Source organism: Stenella coeruleoalba (genome assembly GCF_951394435.1).
Source record: "Stenella coeruleoalba genome assembly, chromosome: 3".
Classification (NCBI taxonomy): domain Eukaryota; kingdom Metazoa; phylum Chordata; class Mammalia; order Artiodactyla; family Delphinidae; genus Stenella; species Stenella coeruleoalba.
This window is the reverse complement of record NC_137148.1, coordinates 8,164,944-8,190,909: the sequence shown is the minus strand read 5'-3', so window position 1 is coordinate 8,190,909 and position 25,966 is coordinate 8,164,944. Positions and strand designations below refer to the sequence as shown.

General features: G+C 42.4%; 1 protein-coding gene across 1 annotated transcript; it reads left to right on the top strand.

The window, feature by feature from the left end:
• Window positions 1-9,946: 9,946 nt before the first annotated feature.
• On the top strand, window positions 9,947-10,842 carry TAS2R1 (taste 2 receptor member 1; the record flags this gene model as incomplete). Its single annotated transcript, XM_079917519.1, is given in 4 exon segments — window positions 9,947-10,225; window positions 10,229-10,478; window positions 10,481-10,557; window positions 10,561-10,842. Coding segments are annotated over 4 exon segments (888 nt in total).
• Window positions 10,843-25,966: the final 15,124 nt, after the last annotated feature.

Sequence of the window (25,966 nt, the reverse complement as noted above, 5' to 3'; positions counted from 1 at the left end):
CCAAACACATACACTCACACAAACTTTGCAATAGTTTCTCATCACATGAGGATGTAACCTAGTCCTTACCAAAGCCTGCCATGATCTGGCCTTGCCTTCCCCTCTGTTCTCCCCTCCTTGGGCTCTTCCCTTTGCTCATGCTCTCCAGGCATTGCAAAGTTTGGACCTTTGTTTTCCTGGAACACTTCAAGCTCTTTTTTTGATTCAAGGGGGCATTGCTATCTCCTGCCCTCTCCACTTGGAATGCTCATTCCCTCAATATCTATAGACGATTGCTTCTCATTCAGTTCTCTTTTCAGTTATCACTTCCTCTCTGGAGGAGTCTGCCTTCCCTGACCATGCTCTCTAAAAGTGCACCTCTCTCTGCATTACCTGGAAGTATTTATTTCCTAATTTGCTCATTTATCATTGTCCCAACTAATATGTAATGTCCAAGATGACAGAGACTTTGTCTGTCTTGTTCATTGCTATGTGTTCCATGCTTAGAATAGTGCCTAGTCATAACATGACTAACAAATATGTGTTGACACATACGGAGGGAAGGAGGGAGAGAGGAAGGGAGAAGGGAGGGAAGAAACAAGGAAGTATTTGAAATTCCCCAGCTCAGTTCAGAGCTGAAGACAAAATCGTGAGAACCAGCGGTTACTCAAGTGATGTAACTGCAGCATCCCTTTCCTCATTGTAACTAACAAGGGATTCTTGCTTGTAAAGCACTTTGAGTTCTTTACGTGTAAGACAAATTCAGTGTATTACATGGCTCCATTATTCTATTTGCTTCAATGCAAGTAAATTTCAGGACATTGAGAGGAGTAAGGAAAAGCACAGAAATATATTACCAGGATAAATAGAGCAGAGAAGGGACAAGCATCTGGGAGTGACCTGAATATTAAAGACAAAAATTTTAGACCTAAAGATCAACCTCAGATTCAAGTGGAGAGATGCAAATGAATGGATTTAAAGAATTCTTAGTCTGAAAGACTCTGGAGCTTTTCAACAAAAAGGTTGTGAATTTTAGAGGGAATAAATTCCATATAGGCTTTCTAAGGGCTGAGTTATTCTCTACAGGGAAGGTTCAGAAAGGATGTCTGCCCTGGTTTGCCCAGAGTCTATTTCTTTCTTATTTGAACAATCTTATTAAATATACAATAACGTTAATACAGATGCATGTTCCTTAAAGCAGGAATTGTTCCCTTGATAATGAAGTGGGAAGACCCACTTGGGAAAGGTATTAAAACTATCGCTCACTTTCATGATGACACTAATCCCAAAGTAAATGTCCGTGTTCGCTGGAAAGCAGAAGGATGATCATTATAGCCTTCTACCTGGTGAGAAGCTTGCCAATGTCAATTTAACTGCATGTGAAAAAAAATAGCACTTTCTTTGGAGGAGCTGAATGATTTGAATATAAATAAGCGACCCTTTCCGCCTGTCAGTTACCTCAAGAATATTTAGTATTGTCTCTTTTAATGACTGCTCATTACAGATGAGTGCAAGTGAGCAGATTTAATCAGGGTAATATGGGGTAATCATCATGTGAATTCCTCCACATCAGGATTTGTTCCATCTGTTCCGAGCCATTTGTCCATGTAAAACTGTCACCATTCCGAGCTAATGACTGACAGGTGAGGCCAGACTTTTGTACGTTTTTCATCTCAGAGTCAGAAATTCTCTGATGTGTCCTTCTCACTAAAACAAATGGCTTCAAAGACACAAAGCGGTTCTGTATTCAGGACCATTTTCCTCTATTTGGTTTGTTGCATTGCTCATTAAAATACTTAGCTCACCCTCACTTAGCACAAGAGCACAACCAACAACCATGGTTATCTTGATTGATGTGGTGGACTCTAAGGGGGAGGCTGCACCAGGCGACCTCGGAGGTCTTCCCACGAGCACTGAAATGCAGCCTCTGGGGTGTGTATGGCATCAGTTCCACAGCGGCAGGAAGGCTGCGCGCCTGAGACAGACGTTTCTTATTCCCCCATCCTTCCACGGAACCAGTGCGCGTCTCATGCGAGTTGATGTGCCTTCAGTAGCCTTTGTGTGTGCTCACTGAGGAGACTGGTGATGGAAATTATTGAATGGAAAAAGAAATGTAGCTTAAGCCTCATGAATTTTTATTTTTTACTCCTCGGGATTCCTGTGCCAGAAGACCTGGTCTACGTGAAATACGGTTTTCTATGAAGAATTACTGCTACTCCCCAAGCTAGTCCTCACAAAAGTCATAATAGAATATTTGAGAACCAAATACCCCCTCCAGGTGATTGAATTCAAAAGACAAACAGCACATGAATACGTAGAATCCGGCATGGTTATTTCCCTTAAGTCTTCCGTGTGCTGTGCGTTACCTCCGCTGGCTCGAGTTGGTGCTGAAAAACGATCTTGCTGGTCTAGACTCAGAACAGAATTTTTTTTTACATTTTCCCCCTTTAGTGTTACCATGACTTTTTTGTGAAACTGAATTGCGCAAACCATGCCGAAGGGCTCAGTATGTAAACGTCATGGCAAGACTGGGGCGACAGGGAAGAGGCACGTGCTGGTCCTGTGACTTGACATTTTTAGGAACAGAGAATTAGAAAACAAAAGCTCTCTTTTAAAGTGACTTTGTAATATTTTTTTCTCTTCCCTTTGTGATGAAGACCCTAATATAATTGAGTTTTGTTCTACTTAAAAATGTACCATCTGCCAAACACCAAAAGGGAGAAGGAATTCTGGGGATGAGAAGAAAACCCAGATACGCCCTCCCAGAGTCTGCAGGGTACAGACAAGGACCCAGCATTTGCAGGAAAGTGACAAGCACAACGACGGAGGTTTGATGGAGAAATCACAGAAGCTGTAGTTGCTGCTGTTTTGAGAGCTCCTGGCTTCCTCATTTCATAGGAGGATGCCCTGCCCTTTTTGCTTTTCCTGCCTGCAGAATGTAAAATTGGAAAGTTTTTAGTATTCTTCTCTTTCCACCCAAGGGAGAAGAACAAGGCTTATCTTGATCGTCGTGCTTGGACCTGGATCAGTTTTCATAGGACCCACCCATGAACAACTTCCCTCGACGCCTCCTTGAAGATGTTCATGGCTGTTCCCTACAACTCATCAATGTTGTAGCACAAAGAACAGAGTTGAGTCCTAGGTGGCACAGACACTGCATATTCAGAGAAGAATCACAAAGAAACCTAGGTACCTGCTCTCACCTCGAATGGTTTCATATGGTTTCCCTTCCAGTTTTCCAAAAGTGAAATTCATCCTAAGAGCCCTTTAGGACACCTTCGGACAAAGTAACAAGTATCCATAGGGACATATGCCCCATTTAGGGCTCTGCGGGGTCCATTGTGATCAACTTCTAGGTTGGAAAAGCTTCCATTCCACAAAGGTTTAATAAATCGCTCCCCACTTTGTGCTCTGTTGGTGAATTCTGCAAATACTGAAGTTCGTTTTATGCCACACTGTACAAGGTGACTTGCTTTTACCTGCCTTTAGTTTCTGAATGCTTTGAGGACAGAAACTGTTGTATCCACCTTTGCCCCCACACGTTTAGACAGTGGTGTTCAGTGGGATGTGATTTTGCCACCCAGGGAACATTTGGCAAAGTCTGGAATCACTTTTGGTTGTCACACCTGGGGCAAATGGTGTACTGCTGGCATCTAATGCTTAGAGGCTGGGAGACATGCTATATTGCACAGGACAGCATCCACCAACTCCCCTTAAATATCCAGCCCCAAATGTCAACAGTGTCAAGATGGAGAAAACCTGGTTTAGCGTAACACTTCACACAGAATACATTTTAATAAACGCTCACATAATTTTTCCAGAAACAGTCCATAAGACAGTTATAACAGCAAATTGAATCATGTACTCTTTTATCATTACATTTTTCCTGGAATAACCAGCTCATGTCATAAAGTTGTCACAGTTTTGAAAAACTAGTAGGGAAAAGGTTTCAAGCCCTGTATTATCCTGCAGATGGTTGGCTACTGATGGGAATGGTGCTGAATGGCTCTTATATTACCTTCCTTTAAGCTTTGGACCTACTGTATACACAGACTTGTAAGCTTAATTACTTTGCCATGATGGTTTGTCATGCCCTGTGTTTTATCACATATGTTTTAATATATATCTGTTTTAAATTTTGGGTGGTCCTAATTTGCTCAACAATTGCATATTGGAGAACTACTACTTAGGAGGCTTATGTTGCCGATTGTACTATATCATTATAGCACAAGTGATGATTTCAAAAGAGTTTTCTGTAAAGGATGCCTCGCAGACAGGACATTCAAGATGGCAGAGGAGTAAGACGTGGAGATCACCTTCAGCCCCACAAAAACATCAGAAATACACCTATATATGGAACAACTCCTACAGAACACCTACTGAATGCTGGCAGAAGATCTCAGACTTCCAAAAATGCAAGAAACTCCCCACGTACCTGAGTAGGGCAAAAGAAAAAGAAAAAACAGAGATAAAAGAAGAGGGACAGGGCTTCCCTGGTGGCGCAGTGGTTGAGAGTCTGCCTGCCATTGTAGGGGACATGGGTTCGTGCCCCAGTCTGGGAAGATCCCACATGCCATGGAGCGGCTGGGCCCGTGAGCCATGGCTGCTGAGCCTGCGCGTCTGGAGCCTGTGCTCTGCAACGGGAGAGGCCACAACAGTGAGAGGCCCACGTACTGAAAAAAAAAAAAAAAAAAAAAAAGAATAGGGACAGGAGCTGCACCTCTGGGAGGGAGCTGTGAAGGAGGAAAAGTTTCCACACACTAGGAAGCCCCTTCACTGGCGGAAATGGGGGTGCTAGGGGGTAGCTTCAGAGCCATGGAGGACAGCACAGCAACAGGGGTGCAGAGGGCAAAGCAGAGAGATCCCCACACAGAGGAACATGGCCGACCAGCACTCACCAGCCCGAGAGGCTTCTCTGCTCACCCACCGGGGCAGATGGGGGCTGGGAGTTGAGGCTCGGGCTTTGGAAGTCAGATCCCAGGGAGAGGACTGGGGTTGGCTGTGTGAACACAGCCTGAAGGGGGCTAGTGCACCACGGCTAGCTGGGAGGGAGTCCAGGGAAAAGTCTGGAGCTGCCTAAGAGGCAAGACACCATTGCTTTGGGGTGCACGAGGAGAGGGGATTCAGAGCACCGCCTAAACGAGCTCCAGAGACGGGTGTGAGCCACGGCTATAAGCGCAGACCCCAGAGACGGGGATGAGACGCTAAGGCTGCTGCTGCCCTGTGTGCAAGCACAGGTCACTATCCACACCTCCCCTCCTGGGAGCCTGTGCAGCCTGCCACTGCCAGGGTCCTGTGATCCAGGGACAACTTCCCCGGGAGAACACACGGTGAGCCTCAGGCTGGTGCAAAATCATGCTGGCCTCTGCTGCCGCAGGCTTGCCCCACATCCGTACCCCTCTTTCCCCCCGGCCTGAGTGAGCCAGAGCCCCCGAATCAGCTGCTCCTGTAACCCCGTCCTGTCTGAGCGAAGAACAGACACCCTCAGGTGACCTACATGCAGAGGTGGATCCAAATCCAAAGCTGAACCCCGGGAGCTGTGTGAACAAAGGAGAGAAAGGGAAATCTCTCCCAGCAGCCTCAGGAGCAGCGGATTAAATCTCCACAATCAATTTGATGTACCCTGCATCTTTGGAATACCTGAATAGACAAAGGGCCATCCCAAATTGAGGTGGTGGACTTTGGGAACAACTGTGGACTTAGGGTTTGCTTTCTGAATCTAATTTGTTTCTGGTTTTATGTTTATTTTAGTTTAGTATTTAGACTTTATTATCATTGGTAGATTTGTTTATTGATTTGGTTGCTCTCTTCCCTTTTTATATATATATATTTTTTTCTCTTTTTGAGAGTGTGTATGTGTATTCTTCTTTGTGTGATTTTGTCTGTATAGTTTTGCTTTTGCCATTTGTTCTAGAGTTCTGTCTGTTCATTTGTTTTTCAGGGGTTTTTTTGTTTGTTTTTTTCAGTATAGTTTTTAGCACTTGTTATCATTGGTGGATTTGTTTTTTGGTTTGGTTGCTCTCTTCTCTTCTTCTTCTTTTTAATTACTTGTTTTTATTTAAATAATTTTTCTATATTTTTTATTTTAATAACTTTCTTTTCTTTACATTTTTTCTTTCTTTTTTTTTCCTTTGCTCCCTTTTCTTCTGAGCTGTGTGGCTGACAGGGTCTTGGTGCTCTGGCTGGGTGTCAGGCCTGAGCCTCTGAGGTGGGAGAGCTGAGTTCAGGACATTGGTCCACCAGAGACCTCCCGGCCCCTTGTAATATCAATTGGTGAGAGCTCTCCCAGAGATCTTCGTCTCAACACTAAGACTCAGCTCCTCCCAATGACCAGCAAGACCCAGTGCTGGACACCCTATGCCACACAACTAGCAAGACAGGAACACAACCCCACCCATTAGCAGAGAGGTTGCCTAAAATCATAATAAGGTCACAGACACCCCAAAACACACCAACAGCCTTGGCCCTGACCACCAGAAAGACAAGATCCAGCCTCATCCACCAGAACACAGGCACTAGTCCCCTCCACCAGTAAGCCTACACAACCCACTAAACCAACCTTACCCACTGGGGGCAGACACCAAAAACAATGGGAACTACGAATTTGCAGCCTGTGAAAATGAGACCCCAAACACAGTAAGATAAGCAAAATGAGAAGACAGAGAAATATACAGCAGATGAAGGAGCAAGGTAAAAACCCACCAGACCTAACAAATGAAGAGGAAATAGGCAGTCTACCTGAAAAAGAATTCAGAGTAATGATAATAAAGATGGTCCAAAATCTTGGGAATAGAATGGAGTAAATACTAGAAAAAATTACCAAGGACCTAGAAGAACTAAAGAGCAAACAAACAATGATGAACAACACAATAAATGAAATTTAAAATTCTCTAGAAGGAATCAATAGCAGAATAACTGAGGCAGAAGAACAGATAAGTAACCTGGAAGATAAAATAGTGGAAATAGCTACAACAGAACAGCATAAAGAAAAAAGAATGAAAAGATTTGAGGACAGTCTCAGAGACCTCTGAGACAACATTAAACACACCAACATTCAAATTATAGAGGTCCCAGAAGAAAAGAAAAAGAAAGGGAGTGAGAAAATATTTGAAGAGATTATCATTGAAAACTTCCCTAATACGGGAAACGAAATAGTCATGTCTAGAAAGTGCAGAGAGTCCCATACAGGATAAATCCAAGGAGAAACACAGCAAGACACATATTAGTCAAACTATCAAAAATTAAATACAAAGAAAAAATATTAAAAGAAGCAAGAAAAAAGCAACAAATAACATTCAAGGGAATCCCCATAAGGTTAACAACTGATCTTTCAGCAGAAATTCTGCAAGCCAGAAGGGAGTGGCAGGACATATTTAAAGCGATGAAAGGGAAAAACCTACAACCAAGATTACTCTACCCAGAAAGGGTCTCACTCAGATTCGATGGAGAAATTAAAACCTTAACAGACAAGCAAAAGCTAAGAGAATTGAGCACCACCAAACCAGCTTTACAACAAATGCTAAAGGAACTTCTCTAGGCGAGAAACACAAGTGAAGGACAAGACCTACAAAAACAAACCCAAAACAATTAAGAAAATGGTAATAGGAACATACATATCGATAATTATCTTAAATGTAAATGGATTAAATGCTCCAACCAAAAGGCATAGACTGGCTAAATGGATACAAAAACAAGGCCTATAAGACACTGATGAAAGAAATTAAAGATGATACAAACAGATGGAAAGTTGCACCATATTTTTGGATTGGAAGAATCAACATTGTGAAAATGACTATACTACCCAAAGCAATCTACAGATTCAATGCAATCCTTATCAAACTACCAATGGCATTTTTCACAGAACTAGAACAAAAATATTCACAATTTGTATGGAAACACAAAAGACCCCGAATGGCCAAAGCAATATTGGGAAAGAAAAATGGAGCTGGAGGAATCAGGCTCCTGGACTTCAGACTATACTACAAAGGTATAGCAATCCAGACAGTATGGTACTGGCACAAAAACAGTAATATAGATCAATGGAACAGGATAGAATCCCAGAGATAAACTCATACACATATGGTCACATTATCTTTGATAAAGGAGAAAAGAATACAATGGAGAAAAGAGAGTCTCTTCAATAAGTGGTGCTGGGAAAACTGGGCAGCTACATGTAAAGATTGAAATTAGAACACTTCCTAACACCATACACAAAAATAAACTCAAAATGGATTAAAGACCTAAATGTAAGGCCAGATACTATCAAACTCTTAGAGGAAAACATAGGCAGAACACTCTATGACATAAATCACAGCAAGATCCTTTTTGACCCACCTCCTAGAGAAATGGAAATAAAAACAAAAATAAACAAATGGAGCATAATGAAACTTAAAAGCATTTGACATTGAAGGAAACCATAAACAAGATGAAAAGACAACCCTCAGAATGGAAGAAAATATTAGCAAACGAAGCAACAGACAAAGGATTAATCTCCAAAATATACAAACAGCTCATGTTGCTCAATATCAAAAAAACAAACAACCCAGTCCAAAAATGGGCAGAAGACCTAAATAGACAATTCTCCAAAGAAGATATACAGATTGCCAACAAACACATGAAAGGATGCTCAACATCACTAATCATTAGAGAAATGCAAATCAAAACTACAGTGAGGTATCACCCCACACTGGTCAGAATGGCCATCATCAAAAAAATCTACAAACAATAAATGCTGGAGAGGGCGTGGAGAAAAGGGAACCCTCTTACACTGTTGGTGGGAATGTACATTCATACAGCCACTATGGAGAACTGTATGGAGGTTCCTTAAAAAACTAAACATAGAACTACCATATGACCCAGCAATCCCACTACTGGGCATATACCCTGAGAAAACCATAATTCAAAAAGAGTCATGTACCACAATGTTCATGGCAGCACTATCTACAATAGCCAGGACAAGGAACAACCTAAGTGTCCATCGACAGATGAAAAGATAAAGAAGATGTGGCACATATCTACAGTGGAATATTACTCAACCGTAAAAATAAATGAAATTGAGTTATTTGGAGTGAGGTGGATGGACCTAGAGTGTGTCATACAGAGTGAGGTAAGTTAGAAAGAGAAAAACAAATACCTATGCTAACACATGTATATGGAATCTAAAAAAAAAAAAAAGGTTCTGATGAACCTAGGGGCAGTACAGGAATAAAGATGCAGATGTAGAGAATGGACTTGAGGACACAGGGAGGGGGAAGATTAAGCTGGGATGAAGTGAGAGAGTGGCATGGACATATATACACTACCAAATGTAAAATAGATAGCTAGTGGGAAGCAGCCACATAGCACACGGAGATCCGCTCAGTGCTTTGTGACCATCTAGAGGGGTGGGGTAGGGAGGGTGGGAGGGAGACGCAAGAGGGAGGGGATATGGGGATACATGTATACGTATAGCTGACTCACTTTGTTATAAAGCAGAAACTAACACACCTTTGTAAAGTAATTATTCTCTAATAAACATGTTAAAAAAAAAAAGGAAGACTCACAAATGTTAAGTAGAATCACACCTGCAGGCACAATTAAATATTCATGGTAGAGATGAAGGATTGAGAAACTTCCACTGCTTATATAGTGGAGGAGCCCTTCTCCCATCCTTGAAGGTGATTCCACCATTTGCTTGTGATGAAGTTGAAAGCTAAGTAGACCTGGAAAATGCGAACACCATCATTAAGAAGCAAATTGTTGCTAGAGTCTCTTTCTTATTTTACTGCCTCGGAACTAAATTGAGAAAACAGTGAGACAAACAAATGTCTACCACATTGTTACCTCATTACCTTTATTGTTAAGAGTCATGTCCTCCAAACGGATTCTAATCTAGTTGAAGAAAAATAGAAAACTTGAATAATCCAAACTGTCCAAAAATCTATAACTATATCAATTTTTTTACAGTAGGTGATTTTTTCTTCTCGAAATGCTGGAGTCTCACCTCATTAGCCACCTTTGTTTGGCAGTGATAAAATTTCTCTTTGGGGTTTTAGTAAATGGCATCATTGTGGTTGTGAATGACACTCACTTGATCAAGCAGAGAAAGATGATTCCATTGGATCTCCTTGTTTCCTGCCTGGCGATTTCCAGGATTTGTCTGCAACTAGCCATCTTCTACGTTAACCTGGCTGTTCTTTCCTTGATTGAATTCTCTCAGCTTGCTGAGAAGTTCGTAATTCTCACATTTATAAATGAATCGGGACTTTGATTTGCCACATGGCTCAGCCTTTTCTACCGTGCCGAGATTGCCACCATTGCTCACCCACACTTCCGCTTGAAGGTGAGGATATCCAAGTTGGTTCCTTGGCTGGCACTTGAGTCCCTGCTATATGCATCTAGCATGGATGTTTTCCACAGCAAACATAGGTGGATATTTTCCAAAGAACACTTCCTGGGCCTTTTCTCCCCAAATGCAACCACCCAATCAAAGAAATACCTGCTTTATAGTTTGCCTTTCTTTTTGCTGAGTTTTCATTGCCATTACTTATCTTCCTTATTTCTTCTCTGCTCTTGATATTTTCTCTGGGGAGACACACCTGACAGATGAGAAACACAGCAACAGGCCCCAGGAACCCTCGCACATGCGTGCACATCAGCACTCTTCTCTCCATCCTGTCCTTTCTGGTCCTCTATCTCTGCCACTCCATGACAGCTGCTTTGCTCTTTTCCCAAATTTTCAACTTTAGAAGCTTCATATTTCTGTTCTGCATCTTGTGGGTTGGTTCATACCACTCTGGACACTCTATTACCTTAATTTTAGGAAATCCTAAAATGAAACAAAATGCAAAGAAATTGCTCCTCCACAGAAAGTGCTGTCAGTGAGAGAGAACTTTGATCCAGTCAAAACACTGGCAGTTCAGTGAGTTAACAGTGCCTGCCATGCCTCCCTAAACAAACGAAGAAGTCTGTTCATAAATATACAAAACATCATCTAAAGATTATTTGTCCAACCTGAGACATTTTTATGGATTCTTTCCTTTTTCAAAGGGTTACACTGATTTTCAAAGCATAATGCATGTTGCTGGATTACATCAATGTCAGTACCCTTGCCAGATGTTACCTAACTGTTGAAGCCTGGGTAAGTGGTACAGGGATCTTTCTGTATTATTTCTTACGACTGCATGCGAGTCTACAATTATCTCAAAATAAAAAGTTTAAAGAAAAAGGGAAGCACATGTTTGAACTTGTGATGGAAGAAAGATGCACGAATGTCGTGGGGACCCTGTGTGTCTGATGCCTGGTCTTAGATGATTTATCCTGGCTGGAAGCGCTGATTGCTCATTTCTTGTCTACCTGGATATTATTTCTGCACTATTTGTTAGAGTCACAGACAATAGAACCATTTTTCCTCATCAGATCAGAGAGGAAGCTGAGGACAGGCTGTCTTTCTCTGTCCTTGTAAGCAGGCTCACCTGCTCCATGGTGCCAAGATCCTAGATTCCATGGTGACGTGTCCCATCACCTGGTAAAAAGGCAGACAGATAGAAGAGGAAGAGAAATCAAGGGCTGAACTCTCATTTTCCATTTCCCCTAATTGGACACACTGAACAGGCAATAGCTTGCAAATATATTTCACTTTGCACTTGTGTTCTCAGCTTTGGGACCCTTTCAACTGATGGTGGCAATTGGGAGCTCCTATCACATTGCATGTCTTCCCCATGAAGTGACATCAGTAGGTGGGTGGGCTGGAGGTATCTCCATCTGCTTGAAGTCACAAATGCATTTTCTATTTGACGATGACATTGGATGCTAGCTAAGATATATATGTATATTTCTAAAACAACCTCAGAAATCTTTTGCTCCCAGCGAAGCAAAAGATGTTCCTCATTTTGGCTATAGCTTATAACTTCACACATGATGATAGAAAATGTGTTTAGGTTTGCCAATCACCAATAATGTGGATTCAAATATTGGTTTATAAGCCTAAGACATGCAGGCATGGTTGTACTAAACTGAGGTCTTTGCTTCAGAAGATCCAGGGAAATATTCATCTTCCTGGGTGTGGGAAAGCTCTGAGGCTGTTCTTCCTCTTCCCACAGAGGAAAGAGCAAAATAACAGCCTTGGTCTTCCTGCTATTTTGTTTTCCCATGTCCCAATAGGTGGGAGGTTTATAGCTAATTGTGCACTCAGGTGGTCAGCTCTGGGAAGAGCAGTGGTGTAACAGAGGTGATGATTGCCTCTTCCTTTGGAGGGGACAGTGAGGAATCACTTTTATTTTCTGTACATCTCAAGTTCAGATGCCTTATCCTTGAATCGTGGTGTGTATACCTGCAGGTGGAGAAAAGGAGAGCAGAAGAGATTTCAAATATTCAGGGGAAAACTTGTAAATATACAATTCTCATGTGACTTTTTTACTCAGATGCCAAATTCTCATTCAATTTCATGCAACTCCTGCTTTAATAATGTTGGTTAATGAGATGAATACGAAGATATGATTGTTCGTATGCTTGAAAGTTACCAAAGTTATAAAAAAGATAATGCATGCTAAAGCAAACTCTTCTAGAGATGCTTTTGCAGTCCACTTTCCTAGAAATATATTTCTTCCAGAAACATCGCCTAGCTATCACGTTGATGGGTAGTGCGTGGGACAATAATTGCTCCATCGTTGAAGCAAAAGTAACTGGGTCTTTTGTGTCTCTGGAGCCACCCTTATGTGGACTCCCTAACCTTGACAAATTGTTTTTGTCCTGCTCATTTAGCATGGGGTTAGCCTCTATCATGATACGGCATTGTCCTCCACCCCATCCCTGAATTTTTTGAGATGGAGTGGGACACAGTTGCCCAGGAGACTTGGCTATGGGATCACATGCCCATGGGTCCAGCCAGAGGACTGCTGACTGCAGGATGAGGCACTGTCCACCCTTCCCCTACTTCCTGTGGCCTTCCTGCTCAGTCAGCAACAAAGGAGATGGGCAAAGAGGCAGGCTCTTATTGAAAAGGGGGCCAGCAATAGCATTCCATTCCATTTCAGAGAGAGGTCAGACACCCCCAAACCAGGAGAAAAATGCTACCACTTTGCATCCCATTCTCCATTCTGATGTTGACCCCTTCAGTGCCCAAAGTCCAGGGATTCTCTGAGGTTTCAGTGACCATAAGATTGTGACTCCAACCAAGAAGGTTAAATCTGTGTGCTTATAGCAACAGATTTCTCAAAATATAAATGCTGCAACAATTTGACTCAGTAAATAAACACAACAATTTAAAAACTCTCACAGATTAAGAATGCCTTTTAAATTCTCAGTCTCTCATTCAAATGTAGTAAAGGCTTGAAGTTAGAATAATCTGGACCTAAAAATGGGAGGAAGACATTAGCATTTAATGTTTACTTGTCTTCTTTAGGTTAGGGACCACCCATTCTAGAGACTTTAGACAGTTTAAATATTATGCTCCATGTGCTTAAGTACAGTCATTCTTGTCAAACTATAAGTATTCTAATTTTAGGCTTGGGAAATCTGATTTCCACACTTTTTGGGCATGTAGACCTATATCTCGTTGGGTGAGAGGAGGGATAGGTAGTCAGAAATATCCAAGAAAGAAAGAAACCAGCCAGGTCATGCAAATCAACTTTGGCAATCAGTGAGATAACAGATGTTGCAGACAGATGGCGCTCATATTGGAGAACAATTCAAATGACGGGACAGGGAGACTCACCTGTTTTAAAGAGGGTCTTGCTAGGGTATGCGTTTGGAATCACATTAGAGATTGTATTAACACAAACTTAATGTCAGTGGTATATTCTTTTTAAAAGAATTATTCTTTTGCCACCTAATCATTGTAGACTGTCATCTGAAAACTTTATGCTGGGAAAAGGGTAGGGACTGAGAAAATCAGTCACCACGAGCTGAAAACATCAAGATTTTGGGGGGGGAATCAACATAAATTCAGATAGCTCGTGGGCTTTTGTTTCATTGTCTTCCTATTTAAAGCTAGCATCTCCTCCCCCTTCCTTGATACATTAGACCATCCGATGCATCACTCCATACCTTTGCAGGACGAAATAATGATTGCGTTTGAGATGTGATTTAAACATTTGGCGTCATATCTGTGACATCTGGATCTACTTAATCATTCTGGTTGGGGGTCAGGTTGGTGATTTTAGCCTGTAATTTAAAACATTCAAATCAATGAAGTGTGGGTTTCCTTTTTTTCTTTTTGGTGCTCTATTTGTTTCTGTTTTAAATGTTTCTCCACAAGATCAGCAATACAACATAATTTTGAATAAAATACCTACTTAAATCTCTGAAAACATGTCTGTTTTTAAAATGATGACTGAAGATTCATTTTATTTCAACCTCAACATTCTTGAGCGAAAACACACCTTGTGACTGTTTCAATTTTTGAGGTTGGAATGCATGTTCTTAAGTGAAATCTTTAGTTTCTAGTAACTAAAATTTCCTCCTCCTATAGATTTGTATAAGTCATATAATATAAGCACGTACCCTGTGTTAACCAGGTAGAATTTGAATTTAGGAGTATCTAAGGCCCCTTAGCTAGACTGGGCTCAGCACATGGTAAGCACGCTCTGAATGACCTAGATTCCAGAACCACTGGGGAAACTTCAGATTCTTCTGAAGATAAGCAGGTGGAAATGGATTGGAAAAAAAAAATAAGTGGCTAACAGCTAGCTAGGATATTGTATTACTAAATATATGGGAGGCCCTCTGGCCACAAACTCACTCATTTGGAGAGCAAGAGCTATGCTTTTGACTGCAGATTAATACGTTTTACTTCACTTGAAACCTGGAGAATTGGCTTCCAGAAAGCATTGACCAGCTATAGTCAAAAAACTCGGTTTCATGACAAATATTCTCTAGCATATGCACCACTGTGTGTCTGTTGTCATACTTGAAATTCTTGAGTCAAGGACTTGTGCCTTTGATCATGGAGGCATGATGTCCTTAATGGCACTACTTGATGACGGATGTGGAGAACAGGTTCTATGGGAGGAGAGAGGAAGCCTTGAGCATAATAATTTAAATTGGGAGGCTAAGTAGATTTGTGTCATACTTTATAGAGATCAGAAACTAATCCATACATAAGACAAACCACTGTCTTCCAAAGCCAGTAACTTGGTCTCCTCCGTTCTTGCTAGAACTGCCCCTGCTTATTTGGGTCATTTAGGCAACGTCTGTGCAATGCCGTAAGCGCAGTAATGAGCTGAGACTCTGTTCCTTGATCTATAAAATGGGGATGATAATGATAGGTACCACATGCTTAATAAAGTTCCAGGTATGTAATTGTGAGCAGTAATGGAGGCAAACCCCAAGTAAGGGGGCTGAAATAGATATGGTCACAGAGAATCTCCAGCAGCACCTTGGGATGGGGCGGGGGGCATTGGGAAGAAACTTGTTGAACAATAGAGGGTCATATTAAAGCCTGATTTGGAATCTAGACCCAGCACTCGTGAATTGGGTGACTTGACGAGCCTGAAGCTCATGTTTCCCCATCTGTGAAGTGGGCACACGGATTATCACAGGCTGAATGAGATATGCTAATGAACCAATGGAATCCATGCCTGGCTGCCGCTAGTGGTGTTTTTTGTTGTTAAACCATATGTAACTGCTGAAATGGGGCCATTTTTGATCTGCTGAAATGACAGTTTCCTACGGTTCACCCCGATAATCATCAAACAAACAATCACAGAGTTTGGAGGAGAGCTAATTCCAGATAAAGGAAGCAGCATGTGTAGAGGTAGCTGGCAAATAAAGGAAATAAAAACATAGAAAAGCACAAGAGTGAAAGGAGGAATGAAGGGTGTATCAGGCTGCTTTGCTGCAGTAACAAGCGGGGCCAGTGTTTCAGTCCTCACAGCTATGAGTTCATTCTCACATATGCTGCATGATGACTGTGAGTCTGCAACAGCCCTGTTGCTGTTCTGAGTCCCGAAGGAGCAGCCCCTGTTTGGGATGCACTGTCCTTGAGGCAGAGGGAAAAGAACAAAGGCTGGGGAGTCACAGAGCAGTTCTAAAGCTTCTGCCATATCCACTCCCAGGGGCAAGTGGACAAATCCAACATAAAGGGGGAGAGAGATGAAATCTCACACCAACTATTTGGGAATAAAAACAATTCTACCATATGTAAAATATAAAATGGGGAAGCTGCTGTGAAGAACAGCTTGGTGGCTCCTCAAAAACTTAAACATAGAATCACCATATGATCCAGAAATTCCACTCCCTGGTATATACCCAAGAGAACTGAAAACAGAGACTTGAACTAACACCTATAAACTGATATTCACAGCAGCATTGTTCACAATTGCCAAAAAGTGGAAACAACCCAAGAGTCCATGAATGGGTAACAAAAATGTGGAATAGACATACAATGGGATATTATTCAGACACAAAAAGGAATGGGATTCTGATACACGCTACAACATACATGAACCTTGAAAACATTGTAAGTGATAGAACACAGACACAAAAAGACAAATCCTGTATGGTTCTGATGCTGAAAGCTTGGCCTTTGTGCACCAGTGTCGAAGCTTGGAGACAGCTTTGGGTGAAGTAGAAAAGAAAGCTCTTATTGCTTTGCTAAGCCAAGGGGGACACAGTGGGTTCCTGACCTGAAAAACTATGTGTCCCAAGCTGGGAGGATCTGATGAGGAGTTTTACAGCAAAGGTTCAAGGGTGGAGTTGCTGATAAGATTAGGGTGTGTGCAGGGCCTGCACTCCTCTAATCTGGTCTCAGGTAATCTTCTTGATGAGCTTCTCTGACTCCTTTAATGTAGCCTCAGGTGGTCTTTCTATGGTATGAAGAATGCTGACATTGTAAAGCCCTTAAAGACATTGTTATGTGTATCCCTTGGGGTGGAACCAGGACCCTGCCCCAAGGCTGCACTGCTGTTTCTTGGCTACCCTTCCCTTGTCTTTTCATCCCCTCCTTTCCTGGATTAGCAGCTGTTGAAATCTTCCCTTTGGAACTCAGGGAAGATCTTGGAGACTGGAGTCAAGAAACAGGGGACAGAAAGGCTTCCATGCCCAGGAGCCCCACAGGGTCCTGCTCAGCTTCAGTTCCACTTATATGAGATACCTAGAGAAGGCAAACTCATAGAGACAGAAAGTAGAATAGAGGATACGAGGGATTGGAGGGAGGAGGGAGTTATTGCTTCATTGGTACAGAATTTCTATTTGGGATGATTAAGAAGTTCTTAGATAGTGGTGATGGTTACACAGCACTGTGACATACTTAATACCACTGAATTGTACAGTTAAGGTGGTAAATTTTCTGTTATGTATGTATTACCACAATAAAAAAATTCTACCAGAAAAGGAAACAGGCAAGGGCTGGGTGTACTATTTTATTTTTAGTTTAATTTTTATTTTATGTTGGAGTATAGTTGATTTACAATGTTGCGTTAGTTTCAGATGTACAGCAAAGTGACTCAGTTATACATATACGTATATCCATCTTTTTCAGATTCTTTTCCCATATAGGTTATTACAGAATATTGAGTAGAGTTCCCTGTGCTATACAGTAGGCCCAGGCTGATTATCTATTTTATATATAGTAGTGTGTATATCTTAATCCCAAATTCCTAATGTGCTGTGGTATGGTTCATGGGCAAAACAAGTCAAAGGTAATTCTCCATCATGAATTAACTCACTGTTAAATCTTAAACCAGCCTTCCTCATTAGAATCAGCTTGTGGGAATAGATAAATATTACGAACCTAGATGCTTTTAGAATCTAAATAGATAATTACCATTCGAATAGGAGATCCTACTCCTCTAAGTACACAGGCCTTTACAGGACATTGACCTAAGAATATGCAGTGGTTGTTTAGAATAGAGAAAAAAATCAAGTCCTCTGACATCATCTTTAAAAAGTTCATCTCAAGGGTCAAAGACAAATAAACCTAAAAAGTAAATTTCTTTCTTTCTTCCTTTCTTCCTTTCTCTTTCTTTCTTTCTTTCTTTCTTTCCTTCCTTCCTTCCTTCCTTCTTTCTTTCTTTCTTTCTTTCTTTCTTTCTCTTTCTTTCTTTCTTTCTTTCTTTCTTTCTTTCTTTCTTTCTTTCTTTCTTTCTTTCTCTTTCTTTCTCTCGTTCTCCCTTTCTCCCTTTCTTTCTTTCTTTCTTCCTTTCTTTTTCTTTCTTTCTTTCTCTCTCTCTCTTTCTTTCTTTATTTTTCTTTTCCTTTTTTTTTTTTTTAATAGGCAGAGGGCACTTGGGGAAAATTGCCAGGGAATGGAAATTCTTACCCCTCAGGGTGTCGAAGTTGTACTTGATTGGCTATAGCAGAGAATTTTAAAGGTTGATTCAGTCACTGGTAGATAATTCAGAGAGAATAAACTGATTACAAATGGCCTGTTTCCAGAACCTTCAAAAAAACACTTCCCTGGATGGAACCAGTATCTGTCAACATGAGACCCCAAATGGAGCAAGCTGGGGTGCCTCTTTGGGGATCGTTGACCTTGTCCAGTTATGAATGTGACCAGCGTTTAGTTCAGCTAGCTTACCTGGGCAATTTCAGCTGCAAATGTAGTACTTTTCTTTTTTTCCCTGCTTTGTTACCCTCCAGGCTTCTGCCCTTGCAAATCACAGCTGCTTCTTCATCCCTTCCACCCAGATCTACTGGAATGTGCTTATCAGTTACAGGCTTAGCGCCACTCCTTCTAAAGAATTCCTGGAGGGATCCGGAGTATGAATAGCTCTCAGTTCTCCCTGTTTTTACAGGAAAAGAATGAACGGACCTTGTGTGAAATAACTCTCCAGCATGTTCTCTTCAGGGCTTTAAATTATACTGGAGAGAACAAAAATAAAATAAAGCAGAACAGGGCAGACAAGCTGGCAAAGACTAACTGAGAAAGGCACCTTGGGCTCTCGGGGCTGAGCCTTCGGGGCCAAGATCAAATGAGACCTGGTGGTTTCCCTCTCAAGTGTGGAGCATCCTGAAGGGACTGTGGGCTCCAAAGGTCCAGCCATCCTCTCACTGGGCTGGAAGTGGGGATTTTTACATTTTCAATTAGATTTTTTTATTTACTGCAAATAACGTAGAAACGACTAACCAGTAGTGAAGAAGAAAATCATCCAGAATTCACCTCCTAATAAATCAGCCATTTGGATCTGTCCATGTTCCCTTTCAAATGCTATGAATTAAAATATTCAATTTTTACCTTATTATCATCATGGCAAAGGTCTATTTTTATAAATTTCATTTCCTTTCTAATGTTTTTTTTCTTTTTGATTATTTTAATGACTACAGAATATTCTGTTGAGCTGATATGTAACACCATGCCTAGAAATAGAGGCAACATATATTTTTTGCAAAGATGAGTTAATATATTTTATTTATCTACTTCTTTATTTGGGGCATTGAGTGTGCTTCCATTTTGACTATTTTATATAATATTTACTGGCTCTTATGATTTTTCCTACTCTTTGCATAATTTCATTAGGAAAAGTTATTGGAAAGAGGATTCCTAGGTCGGTGACTATTAAGTGCACCAGCAAATTCCTTTATAAGAAGATTGTACAGATTTGCTGGACTGTCACTTCGTAATGCATAAGACAGCTGGGATTTTTATGTCCTGAGCAGCACTGTTTGGTTAAGACTTTTTTTTTTTTAATATTTGCTAATCTCATAGGTGCAGAGAGAGTGAGAGATTTCAATTTGCAAATCTCTTTTAAAATAATTAACGTTTGCATTTTATCTTCATTTTAGAAGCCTTTCCTATGGTCTGACACAAAACTGGATCAGCTTTTAACCTTTCTCAAGAAACCTTCTTTCAGCGAGTCGGAGAGTTTCAAAGTGAGCATGGGAGGCGTCTTGCACTGGCTCTGTGTGGCAAAGGGGACAAGTTTGAGTCACTGGACTCTCCCTAACCACTTAATGACCCGCAGCACAGAGCCTGGCCCATGGTGGCTGTCACTGTGTGCTGTCACTAAATTCTTCTAGGGCAGAGGCCTAAGGCTCAGGGTGGCCCCCGGCTGGCAGGAAAGGCTCTCAGGCAGGATGTGTGTGGAAGACCATGAGGTGTTATTGACAATCCTCCACGAAGCCCTCTTGGGGTTGGCAACTACCTCTTGCTTCACATCGGCCAGTCTGTCCTCACATGGTCATCAGTTATTTGTTAAATCCTCATGGTGGTGTGCAAGGTGGCTTCACTTTCATCCTCATTTTCCAGATTCAGGATGGGGCCCTGAGGATGTTGCTTGCCCAGGATGCCTCGGCCATTAGGATCCAGGCTCAGGTGGTCTGACTCCACAGGCCTTGCTTGGAGGGCTGCCCCGCAGTGCTGGGGCACAGGGACACCCTGGGCTGGGTGTGAGTCCTTCAAAGTCTTACCTGGAGTGAGGTTTACCCAGAAAGAAGGTCACACGTGTGTTAAATGATTACCCCCTGTCTTCTTCTTTATTATTTAGAAATTAATATTGAATCAATAATACATGGAAGTACCAACGATGATGAAGATGATGATGTGCACTAATTGTCCTGATCTTAGTATTTTAAAAACTGAGACCTGAGGAGGATGTTATTGATCCCACTACAAATGAGAAGACTGAACCTCAGAGATGCAGTGTCCTGCACAGCCATGACTCCCAGCGGCTCTCCTAACTCATGTGCATGAGGGACAGGATAGCAACGCCGGCCCTGAGGGGATGCTGAGGGTGGGATGCTCAGCAGCGGGTGTGGCACACAGGACTGTGGATGATGGAGGAGACAGCAAGCAGAAGCCACGTGCACAAGAGAGTGGCCAGGGGGGCTCAGGAGAGAGGCTGGTATGTGGGCTCAGGGTCGTCATAGGCGACCACGGGCAGCAGGAGGGGCGCTGGGCAGGGAGAGATGGGAGAGCCTCTAGATGTGTTGCTGGGACAGTGACAGACAGGATGGAGGGTCCAGGGCTGGCCAGAGTTCACCTTGAGCAGGAGAAGGAGCTAAGAAGGAGGTGGAGAGGGACATTGAGAGCCGCCTGCGGGCCTCGTGGTTCCTACAAAGTAGGGGCTGAGGATGGAGCCTCAGGGCCACCGCAGACCTGCGCTTCCGCAGTCAAGCACTCGGGAAATTCCCAGTACCCTGAGCAGCAGACTGCCTGGAAGTTTCCGCAGAGCCTCTGCTGGTGGGTTTTCACAATATGAGGGACCCTCAAGTCACACTATGGGGGTGACAAGACCCAGGGCAAGGGGCTGGCCTAGCCCCCTGAGCAAAGCTGATTTTCCAGACCCTCTCCATCTGTTTAGCAATGAGCCCTGTTTCCTCATGTACGTTCTTCCTGCATCACTCAGGTTTCTCCAGGTATAGGTCAACATTCTCCTTCTTGGATTAAACTAAGAGAAAACCTGAAAGGGACCATGGAGGAGACGCTTTTCCTCGTTGCTCTAGACCAGGTTTCTCAACTTCAACACTATAGGCATTTGGTGCTGGGTAATCATTCGGGGGGACAGGCTGACCCATGCATGGAGGTGATGCATGGCAGCGCCTCTGGTCTCTGCCCATTAGATGCCAGGAGCGGGACTTCCCCTCCCTGTTGTGACAGCATGAAATGTGTCCAGATGTTGCCAAATGTCCCTCAGGGGCAAAATCACCCCCAGGTGGGAACAACTGTCTTAGCAGAACTCATTTATTTTACTGTACAAAGGGAAAATGGACTAATAAATATGTAGATGGACGCTTGTATAATTTAAAAGTAATCTGTGACTATGGTACTAATCATACAATTAAATAATAGAGCACTGAGTCTCTGTGAATATCACCTTCCAGATAAAACTCAGAACTTTGCCATTTGAACCAGATTCAAATTCTGTTTTTGTCTTTCTCCCAGAAGCTTTCCCCTCGACATGGTCTCCCTTGTTTCCTGTTTCAAACCACTGTTTATGGCCTCTGAGAAACAGCTGTTATATCCCCCAAATAAGGACATTTCAGTGGTATGGGTACGTACTAGCCTCATCCTTTTGCTTGTAGTTCCTCTTAAGGAGGATGCTGTCCTTAAAGCTCAGACAACACCATCTGATGCTCTGCGTGGGTTTTAGAGCACAGAGTGCAAATGGGGGCAACTGCAGTGGAGGAAGACCAGGTCAGACGCTCCTCTTCCGCGGCGTCCGCTGTCTGCCTGCCGGGTCACTGGGGGTGCAGACAAGCCTCTGCAGAGAGTTCAAGGGTGTCTCCAGCACCGTCATCCATCACTTCTTTAGATGCGTTGGGGGAGAGGTCAAGTCAAGCAGGCAGGCTGTCCAGCCAGCAGTGCTATTGCCCTTCACCTCCTTCCTGAGAAGCTATGTGTGGCCACTCTCAGAGCTGGGGACAGCACTTCCCCCTGAGGAGGGACTGTGCCTTATCTGATGGGAGCCCATGCAGACGTCCTGGCAAACGGCGACAGGTTGATTGCTTTCTGGAGACTCTGACCGCGCAAGCAGGGCGAGTGTCACGAGGAATGTTTGTGAGTGTAACAGTGTGGAGAGCTAGTGTAACAGTGTGACTCTGCTTTTGTTTTGCTTTTTTATAATTTTTATTGGAGTAGAGTTGATTTACAATGTTGTGTTAGTTTCAGGTGTACAGCAAAGTGATTCAGTTATACATATATGCACTCTTTTTTAGATTCTTTTCCCATGTAGGTCATTACAGAGTACTGAGTAGAGTTCCCTGTGCTTTACAGTAGGTCCTTATTAGCTATCGATTTTATATATAGTAGTGTGTATATGTCAATCCCAATCTCCCAATTTATCCCTCCCCCTGCTTTATCCCCTTGTAACTGTAAATTTGTTTTCTACCTCCGTAGTTCTACTTCTGTTTTGTAGATAAGTTCATTTGTACCCTTTTTTTAGAGTCCATATATAAGTGGTATCATATATTTGTCTTTCTCTGAGTATGACTCTGTTTTAATTTTCTTTTTTTTTCTCACCAGAATGCTAGGGGGACCAAGACAGACAGCCTGTTAACATGTAAATATAAGTCTTTACCAACAGAAAGATACCAACAGAAAGATAAACCGCATCCTGATAGAATTGAGGGCGGGAGACTTCTTTCCGAGCAGAAACTCAAAAGTCAAAAATTTGCAGATCTGATGACAGAAACATTTCAAATATCTCTACAGAAAAATAATCTGAAAGATAATCATTAGAATATTGGGAAACAATCACAGCCTATACAACAGAATTCATATTAATATGGTAAGAACTCTCAGAAGCAACGAGAAAAGATTTAGTGTGCTCAACAGAGCCGGCAAAAGATAGGATGTAGGCGATTCAACAAAGGCTGGAAAGTACATGAGAAATTTGTACCCAAAATGCAAACTGGAACAGCGATTGGGTAGAACCATAGTTCAGCTAGCAGGTAAACAAAGATGCAGAAGGATGCGGTAGCCAGAGCTGGAGATTCTGCAGGTGGAGGACGTGGTGTGCAGGCAGGTTTGGTATCAGCATAGAGTTTTTTGAGAACCGTTGGCCATTGTACCTTGAGACTGGAAAGTCTGAATACTTTGACCTGGCAACTCCACATCTAAGTACTTAGTATCAAGAAATAGTAAGTACTCCAAACAAAAATTTAGAAAGCTTCATGACGTGAAGCTATGAAGGCAAAAATGTGGAAAACCCTAAATGACTAGGAGAGAGTTTACATAAACCCCAGTTGAACCATACAATGGAATAATCCTGCATCTATTAAAAATATTTATGTTGACCTACACTTAACGGACATGAGGATGTTTATAAAACACAAAAGGCAAAAAATAGAGTTAAGGTATTACATGTGATTTTATTTATGTAAAATATATAAGTATACTTACATATACTTATACATAAATATATAGAAAAATTGGAACTACATGTATCAAAATATCATTCAGTAGCTATCTGTAGATTTGCCAATCAGAATGATTTCATTTCTTCTTCTCTTATCTGTAGTTCCTAAGATTTTGACAGGCAACATGTATTATTTGTGTAATAAACTAATAATAAAAGCAAAATAATAAAAATGAAAAGAGACCCTGTGACTTTTGAGCAGCCTTTTCGCTACCTATTCTGATTTTTGGAACTTGTTCGAAGTGGGTGACTCTTTCTGACTTCCCACTTTCTGCCTTACCTTCAAAGCTGGGCTTTGGTCTGAATCCTGCAGACTCTCCTGTAGCTCTTTCTCTCATTTGTATCAGGCCCACATCCCATGTTAACTCCTGCCCAGACGTTCCCCGCGGGATCCAGCTCCTTTAGGCTTCTGGTTTCACACCAGGAATGAGTTCCCAGAAGCAGAATTGAAAGCGAAAGGAGGCCTATGGGCACCAGCGGCTGTTCTAAAATATGTAAATCTGGTTTATCGCTCTGCTGCTCAAAATCCTCCATTGTCTCACCTTCAAATTCAGAATTAAAACCATACTCTCCCTGTTGCTTATAAGATCCCATGAAATCTGAGCTCTGGCACCTCCCTGAATTTTTTCCCCCTCTCTTTACCTTACCTGGTCTGCATGGGACACAGTGGTCTCAATGCTGTTCTAGTTAACACACCAAGTCCATTTCCACCCCAGGGCCTTTGCACTTGCTTCCCTTGGTCCAGAAAAATGCACAGTCAGACTCTCCTCCTCACTTATTCAGGTGTCTGCTAGAGTGTCACCCCCATTAAGAAGCCTTTCCTGATCATTTAATCTAAAACAGAACCTTCCCCATCATTCCATTTCCCCTGACTTACCTTTATTTTTCCATAAATCTCCTCAATCACCGCCTGATGAGTTGTTCATTGTTTGTTTATTGCCTCTCCTGCCTGCAACAAAACTCCATCATGGGGAGATTTTGGCTTGTTCTTTGCTGTATCCACAATTCCTCCCCCCAAAAATTCCTGGTCCATATTTACTGGTGAAAAGAAAGAGCGGGAACAATAGTAGAAATTAATGAACTGGAAGATAGAGAAACAAAATCACAAAAGCAAAAGCTGTTTTTAGAAAATAGAAAATAAACTACTGAGAAAGCAGATTAAATCAAAAAGAGGAAGATGCAGAGAAATGATATTAGTGATGACAAAGGAGGTAAAACAGGTAAAGGAAAAGTTTTAAAAATTATGAGACTTTCCTGACCGACTTCATACAATAAAGGGAAGATTCCGCTGAGTTGGCGGCCCTGCCTGCCCTGGCGCCCCCTGCTGGCCATCTGGACACAGTGGGGACAGGCCCAGCCCAGGTGAGGTGTGGGTTGAAGCTTATACAGAATTAGATAATGACAGGAGAGAAAAATCACACAAATTTACATACTAAAAAGCTGACAAATATCACAAAGGTCGTAAAACCCAGAAAAGTCACATGACATTGTTATTAGTAGAAGCCGTAACCGACTTTTTGCCACACATCTGCAATGCTCACTTCTCTGAGTTTTCCTCGTACATTTTTATTGCTTCCTCCTATGACAATACTTTAGCAATATCATTTTCTGTAGAGAGAACAGAAAGCTAATTCCATCTTTCCTCCAGCAAGGTTGACAGAAATTTGTTTTTTATGGTTGATAGTTTGGAAAAGCTGCTTTCAGCACCACCTCCGTAAATGACAATGTCACAGTGGTGACCTTCTGTGCAGTTTCTCGCTCAGTGGGTCCTCCCAGCGGGACTAGGGAGGGATGCAGAGTCAAGGGAAGCCCTCGGGGACCTTGGGGCTTCCCTGGCAGGCGGATGGGGTGGGTGCAGGATCAGGTCAAGTCCTCAGAGGTCCACAGCCTCCATCCCCCAGGCTCTCTGGATATGGCCTCCCCCAGTCACTGCCTCAGTGGCAGGTCCATCCCCCCACCAGGGGTAGTCCTCTCCAAGCAGAGGACAGAGCAGCACCTTCAGATCCTTCTCCTTGAGATCAAAGATGCTCCATGAATCCACAAGAAACAGGCTGATGCTGGGGCCACAGGATGGAACATGGCACTGGCAGTTTTCTGGTCCCAAAGGAGGGCGTAAAGGTGACCCTAGGATGGGGCAGGGCTCCATGCCTCTGGCCAGCAGCTGGAACTGCTGAAACCTCCCTGCATCCCTGGAGGAGAGCACAGCTTGTGTA